Source organism: Tursiops truncatus, chromosome 10 (genome assembly GCF_011762595.2).
Source record: "Tursiops truncatus isolate mTurTru1 chromosome 10, mTurTru1.mat.Y, whole genome shotgun sequence".
NCBI classification, from domain to species: Eukaryota; Metazoa; Chordata; class Mammalia; order Artiodactyla; family Delphinidae; genus Tursiops; species Tursiops truncatus.
Window position 1 is genome coordinate 70741198 of NC_047043.1, and position 19312 is coordinate 70760509.

At 43.8% G+C, this 19312-nt stretch overlaps 1 protein-coding gene across 3 annotated transcripts in view; it reads right to left on the reverse strand.

The window, feature by feature from the left end:
• Window positions 1-19312, reverse strand: part of ARHGEF3 (Rho guanine nucleotide exchange factor 3) — a 305882-nt gene that overhangs the window by 166846 nt on the left and 119724 nt on the right. Inside the window, exon 1 of one of the 3 annotated variants that reach the window (XM_019947656.3) lies at window positions 3643-3796. The exons of 1 other annotated variant lie outside the window; for it this stretch is intronic. In XM_019947656.3, coding sequence (XP_019803215.2) covers window positions 3643-3693 — 51 coding nt within the window. In that variant the 5' untranslated portion in view covers window positions 3694-3796. Of the gene's footprint in view, window positions 1-999; window positions 1030-3642; window positions 3797-19312 lie in introns of those variants that run through there. One more of the 3 variants, XM_073811254.1, reaches the window with a different exon arrangement.

Here is a 19312-nt window from a genome sequence, read left to right on the forward strand (position 1 = left end):
GGTGACACAATATCACTGCAGACCATATGCAGTAGACCAAGGTGTATTTATTATAATGTGTTTTAGGAAACATATTGTGATGTTTAGTGACTTTAGGGCTCTTACTACTTAGGATGAACCTAAGGTCAAAACAAAACAAAACAACTAGACAATTTAAAGAAAAACATTTAGTGAAAAATAACAGTAAAAGTGGTATGTGGATATGGGAAACATGACCGAAGTTTAGGAAACACTGATCCTATTCAAGTCTCATTTTCCTACAAATCACAATCACAATCATAGCTAGTATTTTTGAACATTATCATAGAATGCACTGTTTTAAGAGTTTCACAGATATTATTTTATAAACTTTTCATAGTATTGGAAGCAGATATTATATCATCTCCATTTCACAGGTGAGGTAACTAAGGCCCAGAAGGAAAAGTAAAGAACTTGCCCAAGGTCAAGTGGCAGTGAGGGTGTGAACTCAGAGTATCAACCTCCAGGATGCAGCTATGTCTGTCTCTATTGGAGAACCTGGTACCCAGGGAAGTTCAGCATTGCCCAAGGTTAATGCAAAACCTAGAACCCCAAACTCCTGACTCCCAGACCAGTGCTCTCATCCCTGCTCCATGAGGAACACTGTGGTAAGAACACCTGGGGCTTATGGCAGGGGGTGAGTGGGGTCTGCTAGAGACAAGGGAGAGAAGTGGTAAACGCCACAAGGAAGATTTGGGAGGGAAGAGATGGGGACATAAACAAGGCTGCCAAACAGAGGCAGGGGCTCAAGGGATGCAGAAAAGCTAGACTACGGACAAAGTTATTCAGAAAAAGAGGGCTGACAGAGCAAGGGTTGGCGCACAGGGGCTGCTTTCTGAACTCCTCCCAAGAGACCCACCCACTGTGGCTTCCCTAAGTGACATCTACATAGTCTATATTTAGGTCCTAAAGTCACCCATTGTTTCTCTCCCGGTGGACACTCGGGGTCACCACCCTGACCTCGCACTTTCCGAATCATACCACTGAGTGCTCCATCAAGACAAGCCTTTTTTAGGATCTGGTTTGAATCAACTTCCCCTTCAATGGCTCCCACTTGGCATTCCGGGAAAGCTGTAAAAATATGGCTGGAATCAGGACTTTAAAATGAAGTATTGACTTTTCTGTGTAATATGCTGCTTTCTTCCCTCCACAAAATCAAATCAGGGCATATTTAACTCAGGACATAAGATGTTTCACAGCCCTATTGTTGCTGAGCCCTTACACACTAATGATTCATTTCTCTGGGAGCCACCAACAGCTATGGCAATAAGACCTGGGACGTGGGTCATGTTCACTGAGTGCGGAATCTGTGCTAGGCACTGTCTTGAATCACTTCATTTATTCCTCATGACAACCCTATATGGTAGGCACTATTTTATTTTAATATTTATTTAGGCTGTGCCAGGTCTTCATTGTGGCACACGGGATCTTCATTGTGGCATGAGGGATCTTTAGTTGCGGCATACGGACTCCTTAGTTGCGGCATGCATGTGGGATCTAGTTCCCCAACCAGGGATTGAACCCAGGCCCCCTGCATTGGGAGCACAGAGTCTTACCCACTAGACCACCAGGGAAGTCCCAGTAGGCACTATTTATTATCCCCATTTAACAAGGAGATTCAGAGAGGTTTGGTAACATGCCTGGGACTGCATGGCTAGTAAGAGGCAAAGCTGGCACTCAAATCTACATCTACATCTATGTGGTTCTAAAACCCATGCCCTTAACTGTTACACTCTGCCATTCCTCCACAGATACAGAGCTATCTTGATCAAATCTCAGAAGATGGATTTGTGAGAACTTTAAAGGGTTTCTCCCTTCCCATTCTCTCCTTCCACATCCAGCTACCAACTGCCTTTCCCACACCCAAACTCAACTCCCCCAGATCCTTTCTTTAGAGACCCTCGGACCCAAGAAATAAAAATTCATTCAATAATATTTTCAAGAGCAGAATAAAGGTCAACAGCCAGCCGGCCAATTACAGTTTGAGCTCCAGTCCATATCCTCGGGAAATCTGTACGTAAAAGCACTTATTAAATCATTTGACTTTGCAACAGGGATATGAGAACTATTTTTGACTTTTTCTCAAAAAGTCATACCTTAGACCCGTATCAGAGCTAAAATGAGTTTAGAGATATCTCTGTTTGACAGGTGGGAAACTGAGTCCAGAGAAGGCAGTGACTTGTCTTAGATGCCTCTTGTATAGGCGCTAATTGGACCGAGGCAAACATCCACCAAAATGAGCTAATTTGTCAAAGGATTGGAAAGCAAGTGTTACTGAAGATGCTGCACTTGATAGGAGATATAAGAAGGGCCCTGTCATTAAAATCATCATGTGTGCTATGGCTATGAATGTCATTTCTGGCTCCATTCTGCCTGAGCTTGAAGCCTGATCCACTACTAACCAGCTAGGAGACCATAGGCAAAGTATTTATCCTCTCTGCATCCCAGTTCTACCATCTGCAAAGTGGAGATAATAATAACAGCCAACCCGTACAGTGTTGTAAGACTTTCATGAGCTAATGCAAGTAACATGAAAAGTATCTAATAAACGTCAGCTATTATTGTAATATTTTTAATTAATGCTGCATTAACTATCCCTGAAGTGTAGTAAATCGTTTAAAATGTTGCCAATTTCCGTATCTCAAATGATCAAAAATTATTCTTTATCAGGTGAGCGAATAGCTAGGTGAGTGAGATGGGAAAGGAGAAAGACAGTGAAACCACTCAAATCACAGGAAAAGATGTCTATAATGGCCATGTACAAGAGTTGGAATTTGTATTGCAAACATCAGTTTCAGAAACATAATTCTGATGAAAGAAACAAAAAGCAATGGGTATTTTCTTTAAAAAATAACTTTGGCTTATCCAAAACCTATCCACAAACAAACAAACAAATAAAAGGGACAGAGAGAGAGAGTAAGCTTCAGGGCTCCTAATCATTCTTCAGTCCATAGAAACATAACATTTCCAGCTGCTCCTTCCAAAATGACCCAAACAGGCACCAATACTTTTAACGAGAAAATCAGTGAGTCTGAGTCTCCCCTGATATTATCTGACTTCATTTTCCCAATGATGAACACCTTCAAAACACCAGAATATTAAGGAAACCTACAAAACAGTTGCTTCACAAAGAATGAACTTCCAAAACGGAGTTTAGCCATCTTCCAATCCAAAGAAGAAAAGGTCTTGGAAATCCACTTTGCTATTTAAACACACACACACACTTACTTTTTCCTTCCCATTTAATGAAAACAGGTCTCTTAAAAAGATTAAAATACTGGCACCGTGGAGCAAAGAATGAAAGTCCCCCTACCCTTGCTCTCCTCCAATCACAGATGCTAAAGGAAGCGCTGACAGCTAGGCACTCCACTTAACACACCATCTCCACCAAGCACAACCATTTGTGGTCTTAAACACAACCACACAGCTCTTTTCTGATTCATAGTACAGTGAGGCAGAAGTGTGCCTCCCTCATCCCAGGTGTTCTTGGCGGCTCCCTGCTCACTTTCTTGGGAGATGCAGACAGCTGCATCCTCCCATACCTCAGCTCCTGGCATGGCCCAGCCAGGCTTGGGTGGGAGTTGGGAGCGGGTCTCTCCCTGGTCCAGCTGCAAAGGAGCTTACCTGAGCATGAACAAAGAAGCAACACCACACCATGGGGCGCTCGGACCTCATCCACCTGGAGTCCCCCGCCCCTAACTGCGGCAGAGCCCTTCGGACGGGATTCTCTGAGCAGAGCAGAGCATGGTTTCCCTCAAGGAACTCCTCCCCACTACTTGGGCTGCCTGACAGGAAGTGACAGGGGGCCATAAGTTACATTGTCAGAAGCTGAGAACCACACCAGCCCAGAGCTCCCCACCTCCGGCGGTTTCCTTGCCGCCTGCTGTTGCTGCTTTTTCAGAGCGCTCTGCCTTCTGGCATTCAAAGGCACACCAGAAATCCAGTTTCTGGCTGACAATCCCCAGCCTGTAAGAAACAAACAATGCTTACTGGGTCCCCACCTAAATGCCATGCTTGGCATTCTGGCAGCTCTAAAGTGTTCACTGCCAGGATATCATGCTTTGTAGACCCAAACATTGGGGTGAAATGGATAGAGAAGGGACACTGGGAGGAGAACTTTGTATGATCAAAGAGGAATCAACAGTCCACTTGAACTTCACCCAAGAGCCAGGGCCCTGCCCGGCATACAGAGCCTACACTGAATCCCAATTTCATAGCAACTCAACAAATGAGAGTGACAATAAACACCCCACTCAACCGTTCATTTCTTTTTTTCTTAGGCAAATTTTCTCTTCAGAGCCCATTCAAAATAACTGCTTCTGGAAACCTCCTTTTCAGCTTTTAATGTGAATAACAAAGGGCCTTACTGCTCTTCTCAGAGTTATTATGGAAACAACTAGTGGCTGACATTTCTCATTTTATGAACTGGGGATCTCACGAATGAACACCTTGCCCTGGTCCCGGGGCCTTTTACAAAGCTCAGACTTATTGGGTGAGATAGAGTGTCTCACGTGAACTCCAAGGTTTCAGATGAAAACTATGCCTGTTCAACCCCTCCCTACAACAAATCAACACCCTCACCCTCCCTGCACAGGGGCAGAGGGACTCAAACCCAAGGAGACATACATAACTCCAGTGTAGCTTTCAATTCTTGATTTTTATTTTTTAGTTCTCTAACTGAATAGTATTTTCTTTGCAAAAATTTTTCTAATTGCAACTTTTAGCTGCAAAGATTTAGCCCAGGATTTCCCAAGGCATTCTTACAAATGCACAGATTTTTAAGAGCCTTTGCCTGTCTCAGCCCTGAGTAAAGTGGGGGGCTCAGCAAAGAGAGAGGGTTCATTTGAACAACAAGCTGAAATCCAAGAGTTGACTTTAGAGTTTGTAAGAAAGGCTCTCCCCATTCTCAGGCCAGCAGCCTGGCCCCTAACATATGGCCTCTGAAGAGTGCATTACAAAAGAGCACTACGGAAGGATGCACCAGGCTCTGGTAGTACAAAGATGAACCAAAGATGACCGGAGAACAACATAAATGCTGCCAGGAATTTGCAAAAAGTGTTGAGGGAGCCAAGAAATAACTGAGCCTGGCAAATGAATTGTTTTATGGGGACAAAGTCTGGGAAGGCTTCTCAGAGCAAGAGACACATATGGGCAGAATTCTGAGGGGTGTTCTAGGCAGAAGAACTGGCAAGGGCAACAGCAGTGGGGTGCAGAACCATAGGGTGCTCTGGAAGAAAGGCAAATGCTTTGAAAGTACTGCTCTGACGGGCTTGGGTCTTGCTTCAAAGAGCGTGACAGGGGTCCCATCTGTCTGCAGAAAGAAGGAAGTGAAATCTCTGTGAAAAGGCTCAAGCCTTTCAGGCAAGCATCTGGGTTACCTCAAGGCCTATATGTGGTACCTACCGGGTCAGGCACCCAGGAAACACTCAGTAATGTGTAAAAGTCAAACAGTGGTGTCCACAAAAGGTGGGCTTCAGCTTGTCCTTGGGATTCCTTATTTTCCAAAGCCAGACTCCCCACAAAGCAGCCTGGGATAAGTGGTGCTACTCGGGGCAAGGGGAGGTGTTCGTAAAAAAGGCTTCTTGCTCTAGCCTCCTGCATAGAAAAGGTCCTGATTCGTACAGGCCTGTAAACAACCTAAGATTAACCAGCTTTGGTAGTAACTCAGCTAATGAAGAATGTCAATCCCCTGAGGACCAAGGATGTCAATCCCCCACTGGCCCAGGCACTCCTCTCCTGGAAGATTTTCCAACAGCCCCTCTGCAGAGCCCCAGCTGCCAAGGCCAGGATCCACTCCAATGAGGACCCAAAGGAAATGTGAGATGACCATGGGGCACTAGAGTTTCTTTCTTTCCTTGGGGAGGAAGGGCACATTCACGTGAACTAATCCTAGAATGATTAAGCCTAACTTCCGGCTGCTGACTGTGAATGAGAAAGAAGAACCGAAACCTGTGGGCTGCAGCCCTTCATGGAAGAGGTGAAACTTGAGTGGGCTCCAGGGCAGGTAGCCATGGAGGAGGGAGGAAGGGCGGGAGGACCAGCAGACGCCCTGGCCGGAGATAAAGGGCACAGCCTGCAAAAGGGAAGGAAAGAACGGGGCGCGGCCCTTCCCTCTGATGCCCCTGCTTTGACCAGAAGCAAGAGCTCCAGTAACGAAATCAGCCATGCAGAAGGCACCTCGGAGGAACATTTCCATAATGAGAGGTTCCTGCCCTGCAGGGCTCAAGTTCATTTTGAGCGTCATAATGAAAGCTTATACAGGAACGGGATGTGGGTTTTCTCGATGTGGCATCTATGATACTGTTGAGTATTCGAACATGTTTTTCTACTGATTTTTAAATTTTAAAAGTGACATAGTGTCATTATAATACATTCAAACCATAGAGAAGTATATAGTGTAAAAAGCGATCTTCCCAAAGGCCCCACGTTCTTCCCTATCGCCATCCCATTTGCCAGAGGCACCCGTGTCAAAGACAGAGGTAGATGAGGGGTCACAAACCTAAATGCTCTCAGGGCTAGGTGGGAAGGTACATGAAAGAAGAGGCCTGGCAGGCAATGGGCACCACTGAGAGTGTTTGCCTTGGGAAAGTTCCAGCTTACTGGGGTCCCAAGGGACTCATGGCCAAAGTGAACAGACATTCCAATTGTTCAAGAGAAGCTGGAAATTCCGGGTTTTACATAAAATCTCCCAGTTTTTAAATGCTGGCAACTAATTCATCATTTTTAAAAATGCTGTACAGGCCAATCAAAACACAGTTGCTGGTAGATTTGACCTGAGGGCCACCAGTTTGCAACCTCTGGTGGTGATCCTTTAGACATTTCCTGCTGTCTAAACACACATAAGTTTGTTTTGTCACGTTTTATTTTTTTAATTTATATTTGTCAAAATGGAATGATAACATTATTCCAGCACTTGCTTTCTTCACTTAACATCATCTTTCCACATTATCCACATCTTGGACCCCTCTGCAGAGCACGCCACGGTATGGAAGTACCTCAGTTCATTAGCTCCTGCCCTGTGGACATTCAGCAAACCTAAGAGATGCACTTGAAATGTCACCTCTCAGTTGCTCATTCCTGACAATATAACTCATGATGAAAGTGCACCTGTGCACAGATATTAAAACATCCTAAAGCCACAATTACTGAAACCAAAAATGGCGACTGCAGATTTCTGATGTTTTAATATGAGAACTTACCACATATTTTTTTATTTGATCTTCACAACTCTCCTGATGTAGGCCTTACTATTATCTCTACTGTACAGAATTTTTAAAAACTGAGACTCAAATAGGTGGCGTAAGCCTGCCCAAGAGGGCCTAGAGTTGGCAGGGTCGGGAGGGGAGCCAGGGTCAGGAGGGGACCTCAGAGCTCCTGTTATATGCATACAACCCCCAGAGCAGACTGCCTGAAACCTGTCCTGGTATATTCAAGAATTTGACATACAGTGAATGTTGACTGCAAACTACTACTGGAGGAGAGAAGGATTACTAACAAATGGGACAATTCATTTCTTAGAAAAGCCTCATTTTAAAGCTCTACTTCACACTCAGTCAAAATAAATTCTACATAAATTAGAGTGAGATGTTAAAAAGAAAAAAAAAAAACTATGAAATTCTGGGGGTGTAGGTTCTCAGGGTATGATACTTTTCTTTAAATGTGTGAACCTGAATTATATATTTATAAATGGGAAACTACCTATAAGGCACCTGTAGGTATGCAAAACTGGCCCCTGTTCTCCCACACCTGGTGAAATAACCATAGTGGTGACAACTTCTTACTGAACTCTAAAGAGACTAGTGCCAAAATAGGGGCCTCATTAAGACTCCACCCCATGCTTCCTTGTGTCGCTGGAACTCGAAGTGGTGTGTTTCCTATGTTGTTAGTCTATATACCTTATGGCATGTTCTACTGAGAAGTTTCAAGCAGTTTTCTCACCAAAAATATTATAAGAAACATATTCATTAGGGCTGTGATAAATTCATTCACATAAAACGAAAGAGTGACATTTCAGCAGAATTATTTCTTCATTAAAATTTGTGACTAATGGTGGTTCTTTCCATTTAAAATTTTATTCTGGTTTATTTTATTCAATTTCTTTCCTATTTGCACCCAAGAAGCCATAGATTTCACAAAAGCTCAGAAGTTGTCTGGGAATTTCAGGGTATTTGACCATATTTCATTTGATGCATTACATTTTAAAATAATTCCACAGGGACTTCCCTGGTTGCACAGTGGTTAAGAATCCGCCTGCCAATGCAGGGGACACAAGTTCGAGCCCTGGTCTGGAAGATCCTACATGCCGCGGAGCAACTAAGCCCGTGCGCCACAACTACTGAGCCTGCGCTCTAGAGCCCGCGAGCCACAACTACTGAGCCCGCGTGCCTAGAGCCCATGCTCCGCAACAAGAGAAACCACTGCAATGAGAAGCCCATGCGCTGCAATGAAGAGTAGCCCCCACTCGCCACAATTAGAGAAAGCCCGCGCACAGCAACAAAGACCCAATGCAACCAAAAATAATAAATAAATAAATAAATTTATAAAAAAATAAAATAATTCCACAAACTGAATTGAAAAATAGGTGAAACAATCTCAGTAAAATGAAATGGAAGCAGTGACCAAATTAAAATAGTGTAAGTGCACCGTGATTTAACCAAGTTTCCAACATTAGAAAAGTGTTACATTACAGATCTTAGTTTCTGAGGCTGTTGTCAAATTCAGGTTAAGACTAAGAAGAAACAAAATTTATACTGTGGTGGAGAGGGGAGGTACAGTAATACTCTTTGGTGTTACTAGGTTAGCAAGAAGGCATAATACATGGCAAGCCAGTGAGAAATAAAGAGAACTTCAAAGTATTTTAGAGCCTGGGAGTTTACTCACGGTCACACAATTTTACTGCATAACTTCATATCTACTCCTCGGTGCTGGAAGTGTGGTTAATCCAAGCAAAACTTGAACAGCTACCCTGTCCCCCTCCTTCATTGTGAACCATAGACACGGTGGGAGGGGGGCGGGGGCGATGTCCAGACCTCACACCAGGCCAGTTGGATGCAAGGTGGTTTAACTCAAGAGACTTCGACCATTTGAAAATGCTGATGCTTTTCTAGAGCCCTGCTTAATATCCCAGCTCAACAAGATTACAAAATGATGAGAATGTGGGAGCAGACCTGGCTGCCCAAGGTCAAGAATGAATAACTAGAAAAGTTTTCATCTATAGTTTCAACACAAGAACTAAAAATAAATGAAGCTTGAACGTGGAGGTCTCAACAGATTGCTAATCATGGCTAATCTTGAGTGCTTATCTCGCTGGTTTTGTTACGAGCAATAGCTTGAACTATTTTTTTCTCTAAACAAATCTGAACTTTTATAATCACATTCCTCACATGATTTTGGCAACCAATACATAGACAACTATTTTTAAAAGCGAATGAAAAATAAGGAGAGCCGTCTTCTGATGTGCCCCGTGAAACAGCCAGCAGCCTGGTCTCTGGGGTTCCACCTCCTTTCTGAACATGAGCAAGGAAGCCTGAAGAACTTCTGCATGGAGCAGACTGAGGCGATTCCAAGAAGCTCACTCAATTTCTTAGAAACATGAATACCTTGAATACAGCTTTTTTCAAAGGACTGTCAAGTCCTCTTCGTTAAACTGGCAGTTAAAAGTGAAACTCCAGCAGGTTGCTGACCTCTAACCAATTCGTAGGAAAAAGAAAGGTTTAAAAACTGATTAGCTGATATCTATCAACCAAAGAGCTTCCTTCCTTGGAAATTAGACTTACTCTTTAGCATTATACTGTCAAAATTGGTTAGAAGTGGAAAATCTGAAAATGAGGGGGGTGGTATTCCTAACACTACTCAGGATTTTTTAAAGTAATTTGCTTATATCAAAGAACAAGTTTTGACAAACTGAATTTCTGACTTAAAAATATATAGCAAAAGCAGAAATCATTCTTAATAAAAAGTTTCTTACCATTAGTTTTGACTCCAGATATCTCCTTAGGGATAATTTCTGGGAACAACTGGCTGGCTGGAATAATGAACAGTAAATTAATACGGGAGCTCTGTGATTTTTGGCTCTGCCATTTACTAGTTGAATGACCTAGTAAGTCACTTCTTAACTTTCTTGACCCTTAGTTTCCTCATCTGTAAAACAGGAATAATGATTCCATTATCCCTCATGAGGAGGATAGGAATCTAACTGATACGTACTTGTGTTTAAAAGCAAAACAAAAGATGTTGGGAACATTGGGGATCATTATACTATTCTTTCTATTTTTGTACAAGTTAAAAAATTTTTCATAATACAGTGTTTTTTTAGAAGACAAAAGCTTAGTAATAATTTACTTTTATTTTTCAAGCAGAAAATGAAGTTTTTTGGTGTAATTATGGACACTGGTTCAAATCTTCCTCTGAGCAAGTTGAAAATTTGTTACCAAATCTGAAATAGCTTGATTTTTACCCTGACTTGAATGACAGCCATCAACCAGACATCTAATAAGAAAAAGGCAATGGAAATTTGCAATTTCTCATTTTTCCCTCTTCCTTCCAACAGGGGTAAAAATGGGAAGGTGGTTAAAACTCAAGTCCTATTTATTTTTTAGATGTTATAAGGCTGACTTCCTTGAAATCCTTGTGTCCATTTAAAAAGTTTAAGGCTTCTATGAAAATACCTCCAAGGAAGCACCAAAAGATTTGAAAAGCATGTATGCACCCATGACTCAGCATCCATTCCGCTTACACAACAGTGAAAGTGTTTTTTTGTTTTATTTTGTTTGGTGTATATCCATGTGTATTTGAAGAATAAATATTGTTACTTTTCCCCTTAAATCAGAATCAGAAAGGAATCACCAAAACACTGGAAACCAGCAAAGCAAGCGGGAGATACTCAGAAAAGGTTTCTTTCCAGCTCCCACCAGAGGTAAGCTGATTCTGGTCAGAAGCTCAGTGCCTCCTCCCAGTTAGGGTTCTGCCCTGGAGGCTGTCCCTTTAAGTCAGACTTCCTGAGATTTCCGCATGCAGCTTCCTGGAGACAATATAAGATAAACAACAAACTCTGCAGCAAAATCTTGGACAATAAGCCCCACGTGGCCATAACAAGAAGCAATTATAAGCACTGACAATGGCTAGGGCATTTCCAACAGGAATGCAAATCTGTGATAAACATGGGGGAAACATGCTACCCCACACACCTGCACAAACTAAACTAATTTTAAAAAATAGCCCCTAGACTCTCATCAGATTGAGAAATAGCTGGTTCCAAATTTGGCACTATTTTTTTGAAAAATAACTGTCTAAGAGAAAAGCAATCAAGTCTTACTTAAAGTGCCACTGCCTGTTAGATGTACATTGCTGAGGCCAAGTGATTCCATGAGTCACTAACTCCACGTGTCTCTGTGAGGGACATTTATCACCCTCTGGATGCTGTGCAGCTCAACCCCCTCCCTAGGTTTAGGGAAGCCCCAACTCACGAACCAGAGTCCACATTCTACCAGAAGAGATGAGGGTGCCACACATTTGCTTTCCCATCTTCCCTTGCAGCTAGGGAATGAGAGCATGAGTGAGGCTCAGGCAATGAGATACTCCCACCCCAGACCTGGCATGAGAAACTGGCAAAGAAAGCAGAAGGGATACCGCTGACTCTATTCTGGTGACGGTGGTGGCAGCTTGCACAGGCAGCAGTGAGGGCAGATCGAGTAGCTGTGTCCTGTAACCAGTGTTGGTGGTGCAAACCATGGTATCTACACCTGCCCAGCAGTGGCAGCAACAGTATCCTTGTAGGAAATGTTTGGTAGAATAATTTGGGTTGTTCTTGATTCCCTGATCCTTTCCAAATTTACCGAACTTCCTGTACCTTTTAATAAATTCATTTTCTGCTTAAATCCATCACAACTGGGTTTTATTGCTAGGGGTTAGTTCATGCACACAAAACACAGGGTGGGCTAAAGCTGGAGTAGTCCAGAAACCAATCCCAAAGAATAATTCTGAGCATAAGGACTGAATATATTATTTCACACCTCAAATTCAATCCAAACACTGTCCCTCAGCCTGCAAGGCCCTGCATCAATCTGTCCCTATCTCCCTCCTGGACCTACTCTCCTCTCTCGTCCTAAGCTCTGATCATACTTTCTGTTCCTCATCAGGCTCTTCTCTGCCTCAGGGCCTTTGCACTTGCTCTCCAGAAAACTGTTTCCTCCAGCTCTTCACATTGCAGCAGCATCCTTTTCATAGTTCAGTCACAGCTTACAGGAAGCCTTCAATGACCAGACTGTTTAAAGGACCACACCGCACACCCCACCATCTTATCTTTTATTACAATACCCTGTTAGTTTCCTTTGTAGCACACAACCTGTGATTAATTTATTTCACTATTAATAACAATAGCAACCACCATTGATTGGAAGCTTGTTACATGCCAGACTAGGCTAAACTCATTTACTTCTATGATCACCCTATGAGATGGGTACTTTTATTAACCCTTGCTTATAGATAAGGAAGCAGGCTCAGAGGGGTTAAGGGATTGTTCAAGCATGGCAGGGATGGAATAGGAATCTGAACCCAGACCTGTAGTGTGGGCTCATTACCACAAGGCTCATTCAAGAAGTTGTCTGACAACAACGTAATGAGCCTCGACAACAGTGCAGGCTCTGGAGCCACAGGACTGGCCCAGCTCTCACGGAGCCCACAGCCGCATGTTCCAGATCTTCCACCAGGTGTTCTATCTACACTCCAGGGACCCTCCCAAGGGAAGAAATGTAGCCAGGTGTGTGTAAAGAGGGTGAAGGGGTCCTTCATTCAACAGAGAAGTGCCCCACTCTGTGCTCAAAGCGTCAGCATACAAACAATGTTTGCTGCTCACCCTGCTGCATTCCATAGTCCTGGCGCACTGGGAACACAGAGGAAGCACCAGGGACAATTCGCAAGTCTCCCCTGAGTAAAAGTGCCATTCGAACAGGTGGTTGTCAATGAGTAAGAATTGCCAGGCTGAGGGGAGGAGGGCCAGAGCAAAGGAGAGAAGTGGGGACAGACAGCATGGCTCATCCAGGAAGTGGGGAGATGTTCAAAGGGCCTGTGGAAGGGACAGGGTGGGAAGGCCAGGAGATGAGAAGGTTGGAACCAACGCAGGAATGTCAACTCTATCCTGTAGAAAATGGGGCACCAGAGCAAGTTTTTTGGCAAGAACAGACATGACCAGATAAAAATTCTTTTTCTCGAGAACAGTGGCCGTGGCTATATAGCACTGGTGAGATGTTCTGGTACACTCTTTGCTAGCACACATGCATAAATACATGAGCTAAAAGCCAGGAATTGTAACAACAACAACAACAAAATTCCATTTCTATGCTTCATGACTCCATCTCTTTGCTGAATGAGAAGTGAGCTAAATTTGCCCTTCCAACAGGAGTTGGAAGCATAGCCATCCCCTCCTGAAATATGAAATTACACAGAGCTCTCACATCTGTAATTTATGGAGAAAAGAAGGAATTCCCCTGCTACTTGACTTTACAACTCCAACCACTTCTGCCCAGATTCCCCCAGTGTGATAACAAGAACCTCACCTCTGGGTTGTGTCATCATTAAAATGAAAGGCTGACTTTTATTTTTTTTAAAGAATGTATGAGGTTGAGGCATAAAGGGCTTCCTGTGTTGAATGAGCATCTGGGGAATGTGGGAGGAGTCCCCAGAAAGACCCTCTGAGGACAGGTGAGATCAGCGCATAGTAACAGGCCCTAGGAAATGGTATGCTAAGTTTGCAGCCGAGAAGGTCTGGGAGCACCGCGGTCAGCCAAGATGGCAAGGGCATAGCATCTGGAAAGTAGGCTGGAAATCAATGAAGGCAGTTTAGCACAAGGATTAGGAATAGGAGTTCTGAGCCAAACAACCTGGATTCAAATCCCAGTGCTATTGCTTGCTGTGTGGCCTCTGGCAATTTCCTTAATTTCTCTGTGCCTCAGTTTCATCATCTGTTAAATGAGGATAATAAGAGCACCCACCACAGGTCATTGTGAGGATCAAATAAGTCACTTAGTGCCTGGCACACGATAAGTAACCACAGCAGCTTTTGGAGGCTCTGTATGATAATGAAATTTGCAGCCAAATCATGGACAATAAGCTCCTATGTGGGACAGCAAAAAGCAATCATAAGTGTTGACAATGGCTAGGACACTTTCATTAGGAATGCAAATCTATGCAAATAGCGGTTGCTGCTATCTTTATTTAATAAATATTTCTTATAGTATATAATTATGTATTATAAATAAAACTTTATTTTTAAATATCACATAACATTACAAGTAACATTACCTAATATAGTAATATAATTATTTTGTTATGATCTGCTTTAATTTAAGAAATAATTTGTCAACAAAAATGAGGGGTCTGAGGGGAGAACCCCAGCAGCAGGTGCCTGGGCAATGCTTGTACAGTGACTTTTGACCCCCTTCAGGTAAAGTGACAGTGATACTAATGTGGACTCTAGAGCCGATCTGCTGGGTCAGAGTCTGGGATTTGCCACATAGGAGCTGCAGACTCCGGAAAGTCACTTAGCCCTTAAAACCCTGAACTCTTCATCTCTGCAAAGGGGATGATAACAATAGTACCCCCTTAGAGTTTGTGGTGCTCAAAGTTACGTGCATTTTTCACAGACAACCTTCCCAACCGCCTGTGAATCACATACAATTATGATGTCCATTTTACAAATGAGAAAACCCACGGCTCAGAGACGTTAATCAAATCACCGAAGGACACACAGCTAGACTGACGCACAGGAACTCTGACTTGAGCCAGCACTCTAAGCCAGCCCTCAATTCTGCACAATTGTGAAGCATGAGAAGGATACACCACAGCTCCTCTGCAGGATGAGAGGGGTAACTAATGTGTGTACAGAAATTACTCTTTAAGAAGGGTGTGGGGGACTTCCCTGGTGGCACAGCACCTAAGAATCCGCCTGCCAATGCAGGGGACACGGGTTCGATCCCTGGTCCAGAAAGATTCCACATGCTGCGGAGCAACTAAGCCAGTGCACCACAACTACTGAGCCTGCGCTCTAGAGCCTGGGAGTCACAACTACTGAGCCCGTGTGCTGCAACTACTGAAACCCGCATGTCTAGAGCCCATGCTCTGCAACAAGAGCAGCCACAGCAATAAGAAGCCTGCGCACCGCAATGAAGAATAGCCCCCGCTCGCCACAACTAGAAAAACCCCACGAGCAGCAATGAAGACCCAATGCAGCCTAAATAAATAAACAAACAAACAAATAAATAAAAAAGAAGAGTGTGTATTTTCCATTGCAGATCCTTACCCTTATAGCACCTGCTAAGGCAGTGAAATTCCCTGTTGCTAAACACCTATTATGCACCAAGCACCTTGCTGAGTGTCCCATCATCACCATTTCATCACCATGGCAATGCTATGAGACAAGGACTGGAGGACGATGAGGCTCAGAGAGACTGAGTTCCTAGCCCATGGTCACAGAGCTTGTCAGTGGCAGCATCCCACCACACATCTGGGTCTGTCCTACTCCCACTTAGGCTTGGAGACAGGCTTTGAAAACACCCCCTAATGTCCTTCATGTGTCCCTCTCCCCCTCATTACTCACAAAGCTACTTATTCTGCACCAAGATGATGACCACAGGGGCCAAGCAGGGCCGTGGCACAAACTGTAATTACTACAGACAACAATTTGCATTCCAAATCTGAAGTGTGCTCAGGGTGTCACTTGAGCCCTGTAATCAGCTTAGCCTCTCTCCAAATCTTCCTCGAGGGCTTCCCTGGTGGCGCAGTGCTTGAGAGTCTGCCTGCCGATGCAGGGGACACGGGTTCGTGCCCTGGTTCGGGAAGATCCCACATGCTGCAGAGCAGCTGGGCCCGTGAGCCATGGCCGCTGAGCCTGCGCGTCCGGAGCCTGTGCTCCGCAATGGGAGAGGCCACAACAGTGAGAGGTCCGCGTACCGCAAAAAAAAAAAAAAAAAAAAAAAAATCTTCCTCAAAATGAAGACATACTAAAGGAACTGAGACACAGGGGAAGGTTGGAAAATATGCCTCTGCTCCCAGTGACCTGCCACCTGAGGAAAACCACGCCGAGAAATGGTCAGGGTTGAGCGGGATCTAAACCCCAGAGAGATCAAACTCCTCTGTCACAGGACAAAGAAAACAGCAGCCAGGACAGTGGACACGCTGGGCAAGACCGGTAAATAATTAAAGGCAGGAAACTCAGTACAACACATGGGCCTCAGTTTGAGGTGTAATGGACACCCTTCCCTCCTTTATCACAAGTTGTTGTCTTACCTACGAGTCACTTGTCAGGGTGTGGTGGCTTTGCCACCACAGGACATCCACAAGATGAGCAAAAGCCTTACTATGTTCGCACTGTGAGAAAAAAAATACAACCTCTGCATTAGAGAAAGAGATCCCAGAGGACCTTTCTACGAGCAAAGAATGCTATGATTTGGGTGCTCCCGAGTGGGGAAGGAGGGTATAGTGAGAAGAGAGGGAGTGGAGGATACCAGAATTCTCAACCCTGCCTGCAGCCTCTTTTACTATACCTGAACCACAGAGGCATTTGTACTAATAATTTTGGCTCCAAGTGTCTAGAGTCCTGAGTACTTGTTAACTGGGATTCACCATAGCCCTACTTTCTTTTACTAGGGAAAGAGGACAAACCACATGTCAATTTCCATCACCTCAGATCCTGACTGAAGATTTTCACATGGAACCTCTACTGAGTTGACGGTATCTGCAAGACTGCCCTATAAACTAGAGTTATGGACTTCCCTGGTGGCGCAGTGGTTAAGAATCCACCTACCAATGCAGGGGACACAGGCTCGATCCCTGGTCTGGGAAGATCCCACATGTCACGGAGCAACTAAGCCCGTGCACCACAACTACCGAGCCTGTGCTCTAGAGCCCACGAGCCACAACTACTGAGCCCATGCGCCCTAGAGCCCATGCTCCGCAACAAGAGAAGCCACCGCAATGAGAAGCCCACGCACTGCAACGAAGAGTAGCCCCCGCTCACTGCAGCTAGAGAAAGCCCGCGTGCAGCAACAAAGACCAAACACAGTCAAAAAAACAAAAAAAAACCCCAAAACTAGAGTGTTTCTCAAACTTTAATGTGCCCATAAATCACCTGGGCATCTTGATAAAATGCAGATTCTGATTCAGGTCTGGGGTGGGGCTCGAGATTCTGCATTCCTAACGAGCTCTCAGGTGCTGTTGCTGTTACTGCCTCATGGACCACACGTTAAGAACCTTTGCTAGGAGACGTGCTAGTGGCTGAAGCAGACCGAAAAAAAATCATATTTCCTATGTCTCTACGGTCATGATGTCAAGTGGTGTCTTCATTCTAAGAGCAAACAAGTAAACTCAAGCACAATGTATCTTTAAAGTTCTTGTTTCCAAGTTATCTCACTGACGGTTAATAGGATGACTGTTCTGGCAGGAAAACCTTGTTGAACGCTATTAACTGAGGAAAATCAAGCAGATCTTCCCTTGGCCCAAGTTTCTGGAATAGCCCTGGGTCCTCTGAGGTTCAAAGGACAACACAGTTGAGCATATGCCTTCACCAGCACTCTCATCACTGATGCTTCTTGGGGTGGCCAGCCCACTGCAGGTGCGGCTGTGTTCTAGAGGCTGAGCAAACTGCTCACCTAGCCCACCAGCTGTGGCTGGGGGCCTCTTAAGAACTTGAGCACTACCTCCTCAGTCACAGGTTGCACGCTCCCAACCAGACAGGCACCTTAATAAAATCATCCAACTAATTCAATACTTTTTTTTTTTTTAACTGCCTGGAGCTGGCTGCCTTATCCCGTTATGCAAACAGTACACAGTGAATTGCTGATAGCACCTCCTCACTGTTGCCAACATAAACCCTGCCAGGCCAGCAGAATTGAGCCCAGTGACTGTAAGCAACAATACTTGCATGGGTTTGTTTAAATAAACACAACTAACAACCGGTGAAAATGTTACCTCCTCCTATTGTTAAACCAGAGACTTCTGAAATTGAGTTCTTCTAGAAATAAAACCAAGTGTCAAGTGTAAGAAGTAGAAGGCAGTTGAGTGGAGAACACCCAGAAAACCAACTCTGTGTTTCTTCCACAAACACACATGCAGACATAGATTTTTGGACCACTAAAACTAAATCGACTGACTTACTTGTATTGTCTGTTTCTTGCCTCACAGTAAGGATTTTTCTTTCCTATTCTTCTCCCCTGCACTTTTGGGCATTTGTCCTTTGAGTCGTGTATAACATTTTAAAGAAGTTTGATATCATTAAATAACATAAAATTACACATAACATATAAGAAGGAACATTAGTCTTTAAACCCAAACCCTAAAATAGAAAAAAAAAATGCCAGTGGACAAGGGAAGAGAAATGGACATTTATTAAAGTAGAGAGATGATATTCAAGGACTAGGTAGGCTCCAGGGAGGGAGCCTTTGATGGACCACGTCAGAATGACTAATAAAACAAGATGGAAAAGCCATTTCCTGAGCAATGAGTGTTGGGAGAAAAGGAAGAGCAAACTGAGGACAAGCTAGCAGCACATATGCAGGGCCTCTTAGTCACTCTGGATAATGAGATGAGTGTATTTTTAAAAGAAGGAAAAAAGACATGACATCAAGACTATAAGAATAGGCAGCAGGAAGCTTTATTATGTTTCAAGAACAGCAAATCTTGTCTATTTGTACCAATTCTGTAGACTTGAAAACACCATTTTAGTCTTAAACTCAAGCTTTTTCCTTCCTTGAGAAGTTTTGGAATTTGAAGATAAACTTATCGATGCCTGGCAAAGATCTGCTCCAAGAAAAACAAGTTCGATTTTCATTACAAAAATTTCACAGTGGGAAACATACTTTGGAGTGGAGGGTATTATTTAAAAGACAAGTATCTTTTTGACCCCGAAATTCCTAAGCCAAGTTTGCAATTGAGAGTCCTCAGAGTTTCAATAATAAATTAAACCCAAGAGGGGGAATACACAGGATGCCACATTAGGTATTTCTCTCTAATTTTCCCAAAGTGATATTCCACAGTATTGTCTCAAGTTATCATCCGGAACCCATAAAAAGAATCTGCCCCAATTCAGGTAGATGCAACTGAGTTACCTATTAATTCTCTGGAATATTAACTCTCGGGGATGATTGTTTTAGGACTGTGACTTCTCTCTTGGCTGTGTATGCAGTATTCATTCTTATTAAGGTGCTTTCCTCCCCTCTCTCACATATACGAGATTTATGGATTTTTTTTTAGTTGTTGTTACAGAAGGAAGACAAAATTCCTCCAAGTTCACCTTTACCAAGTT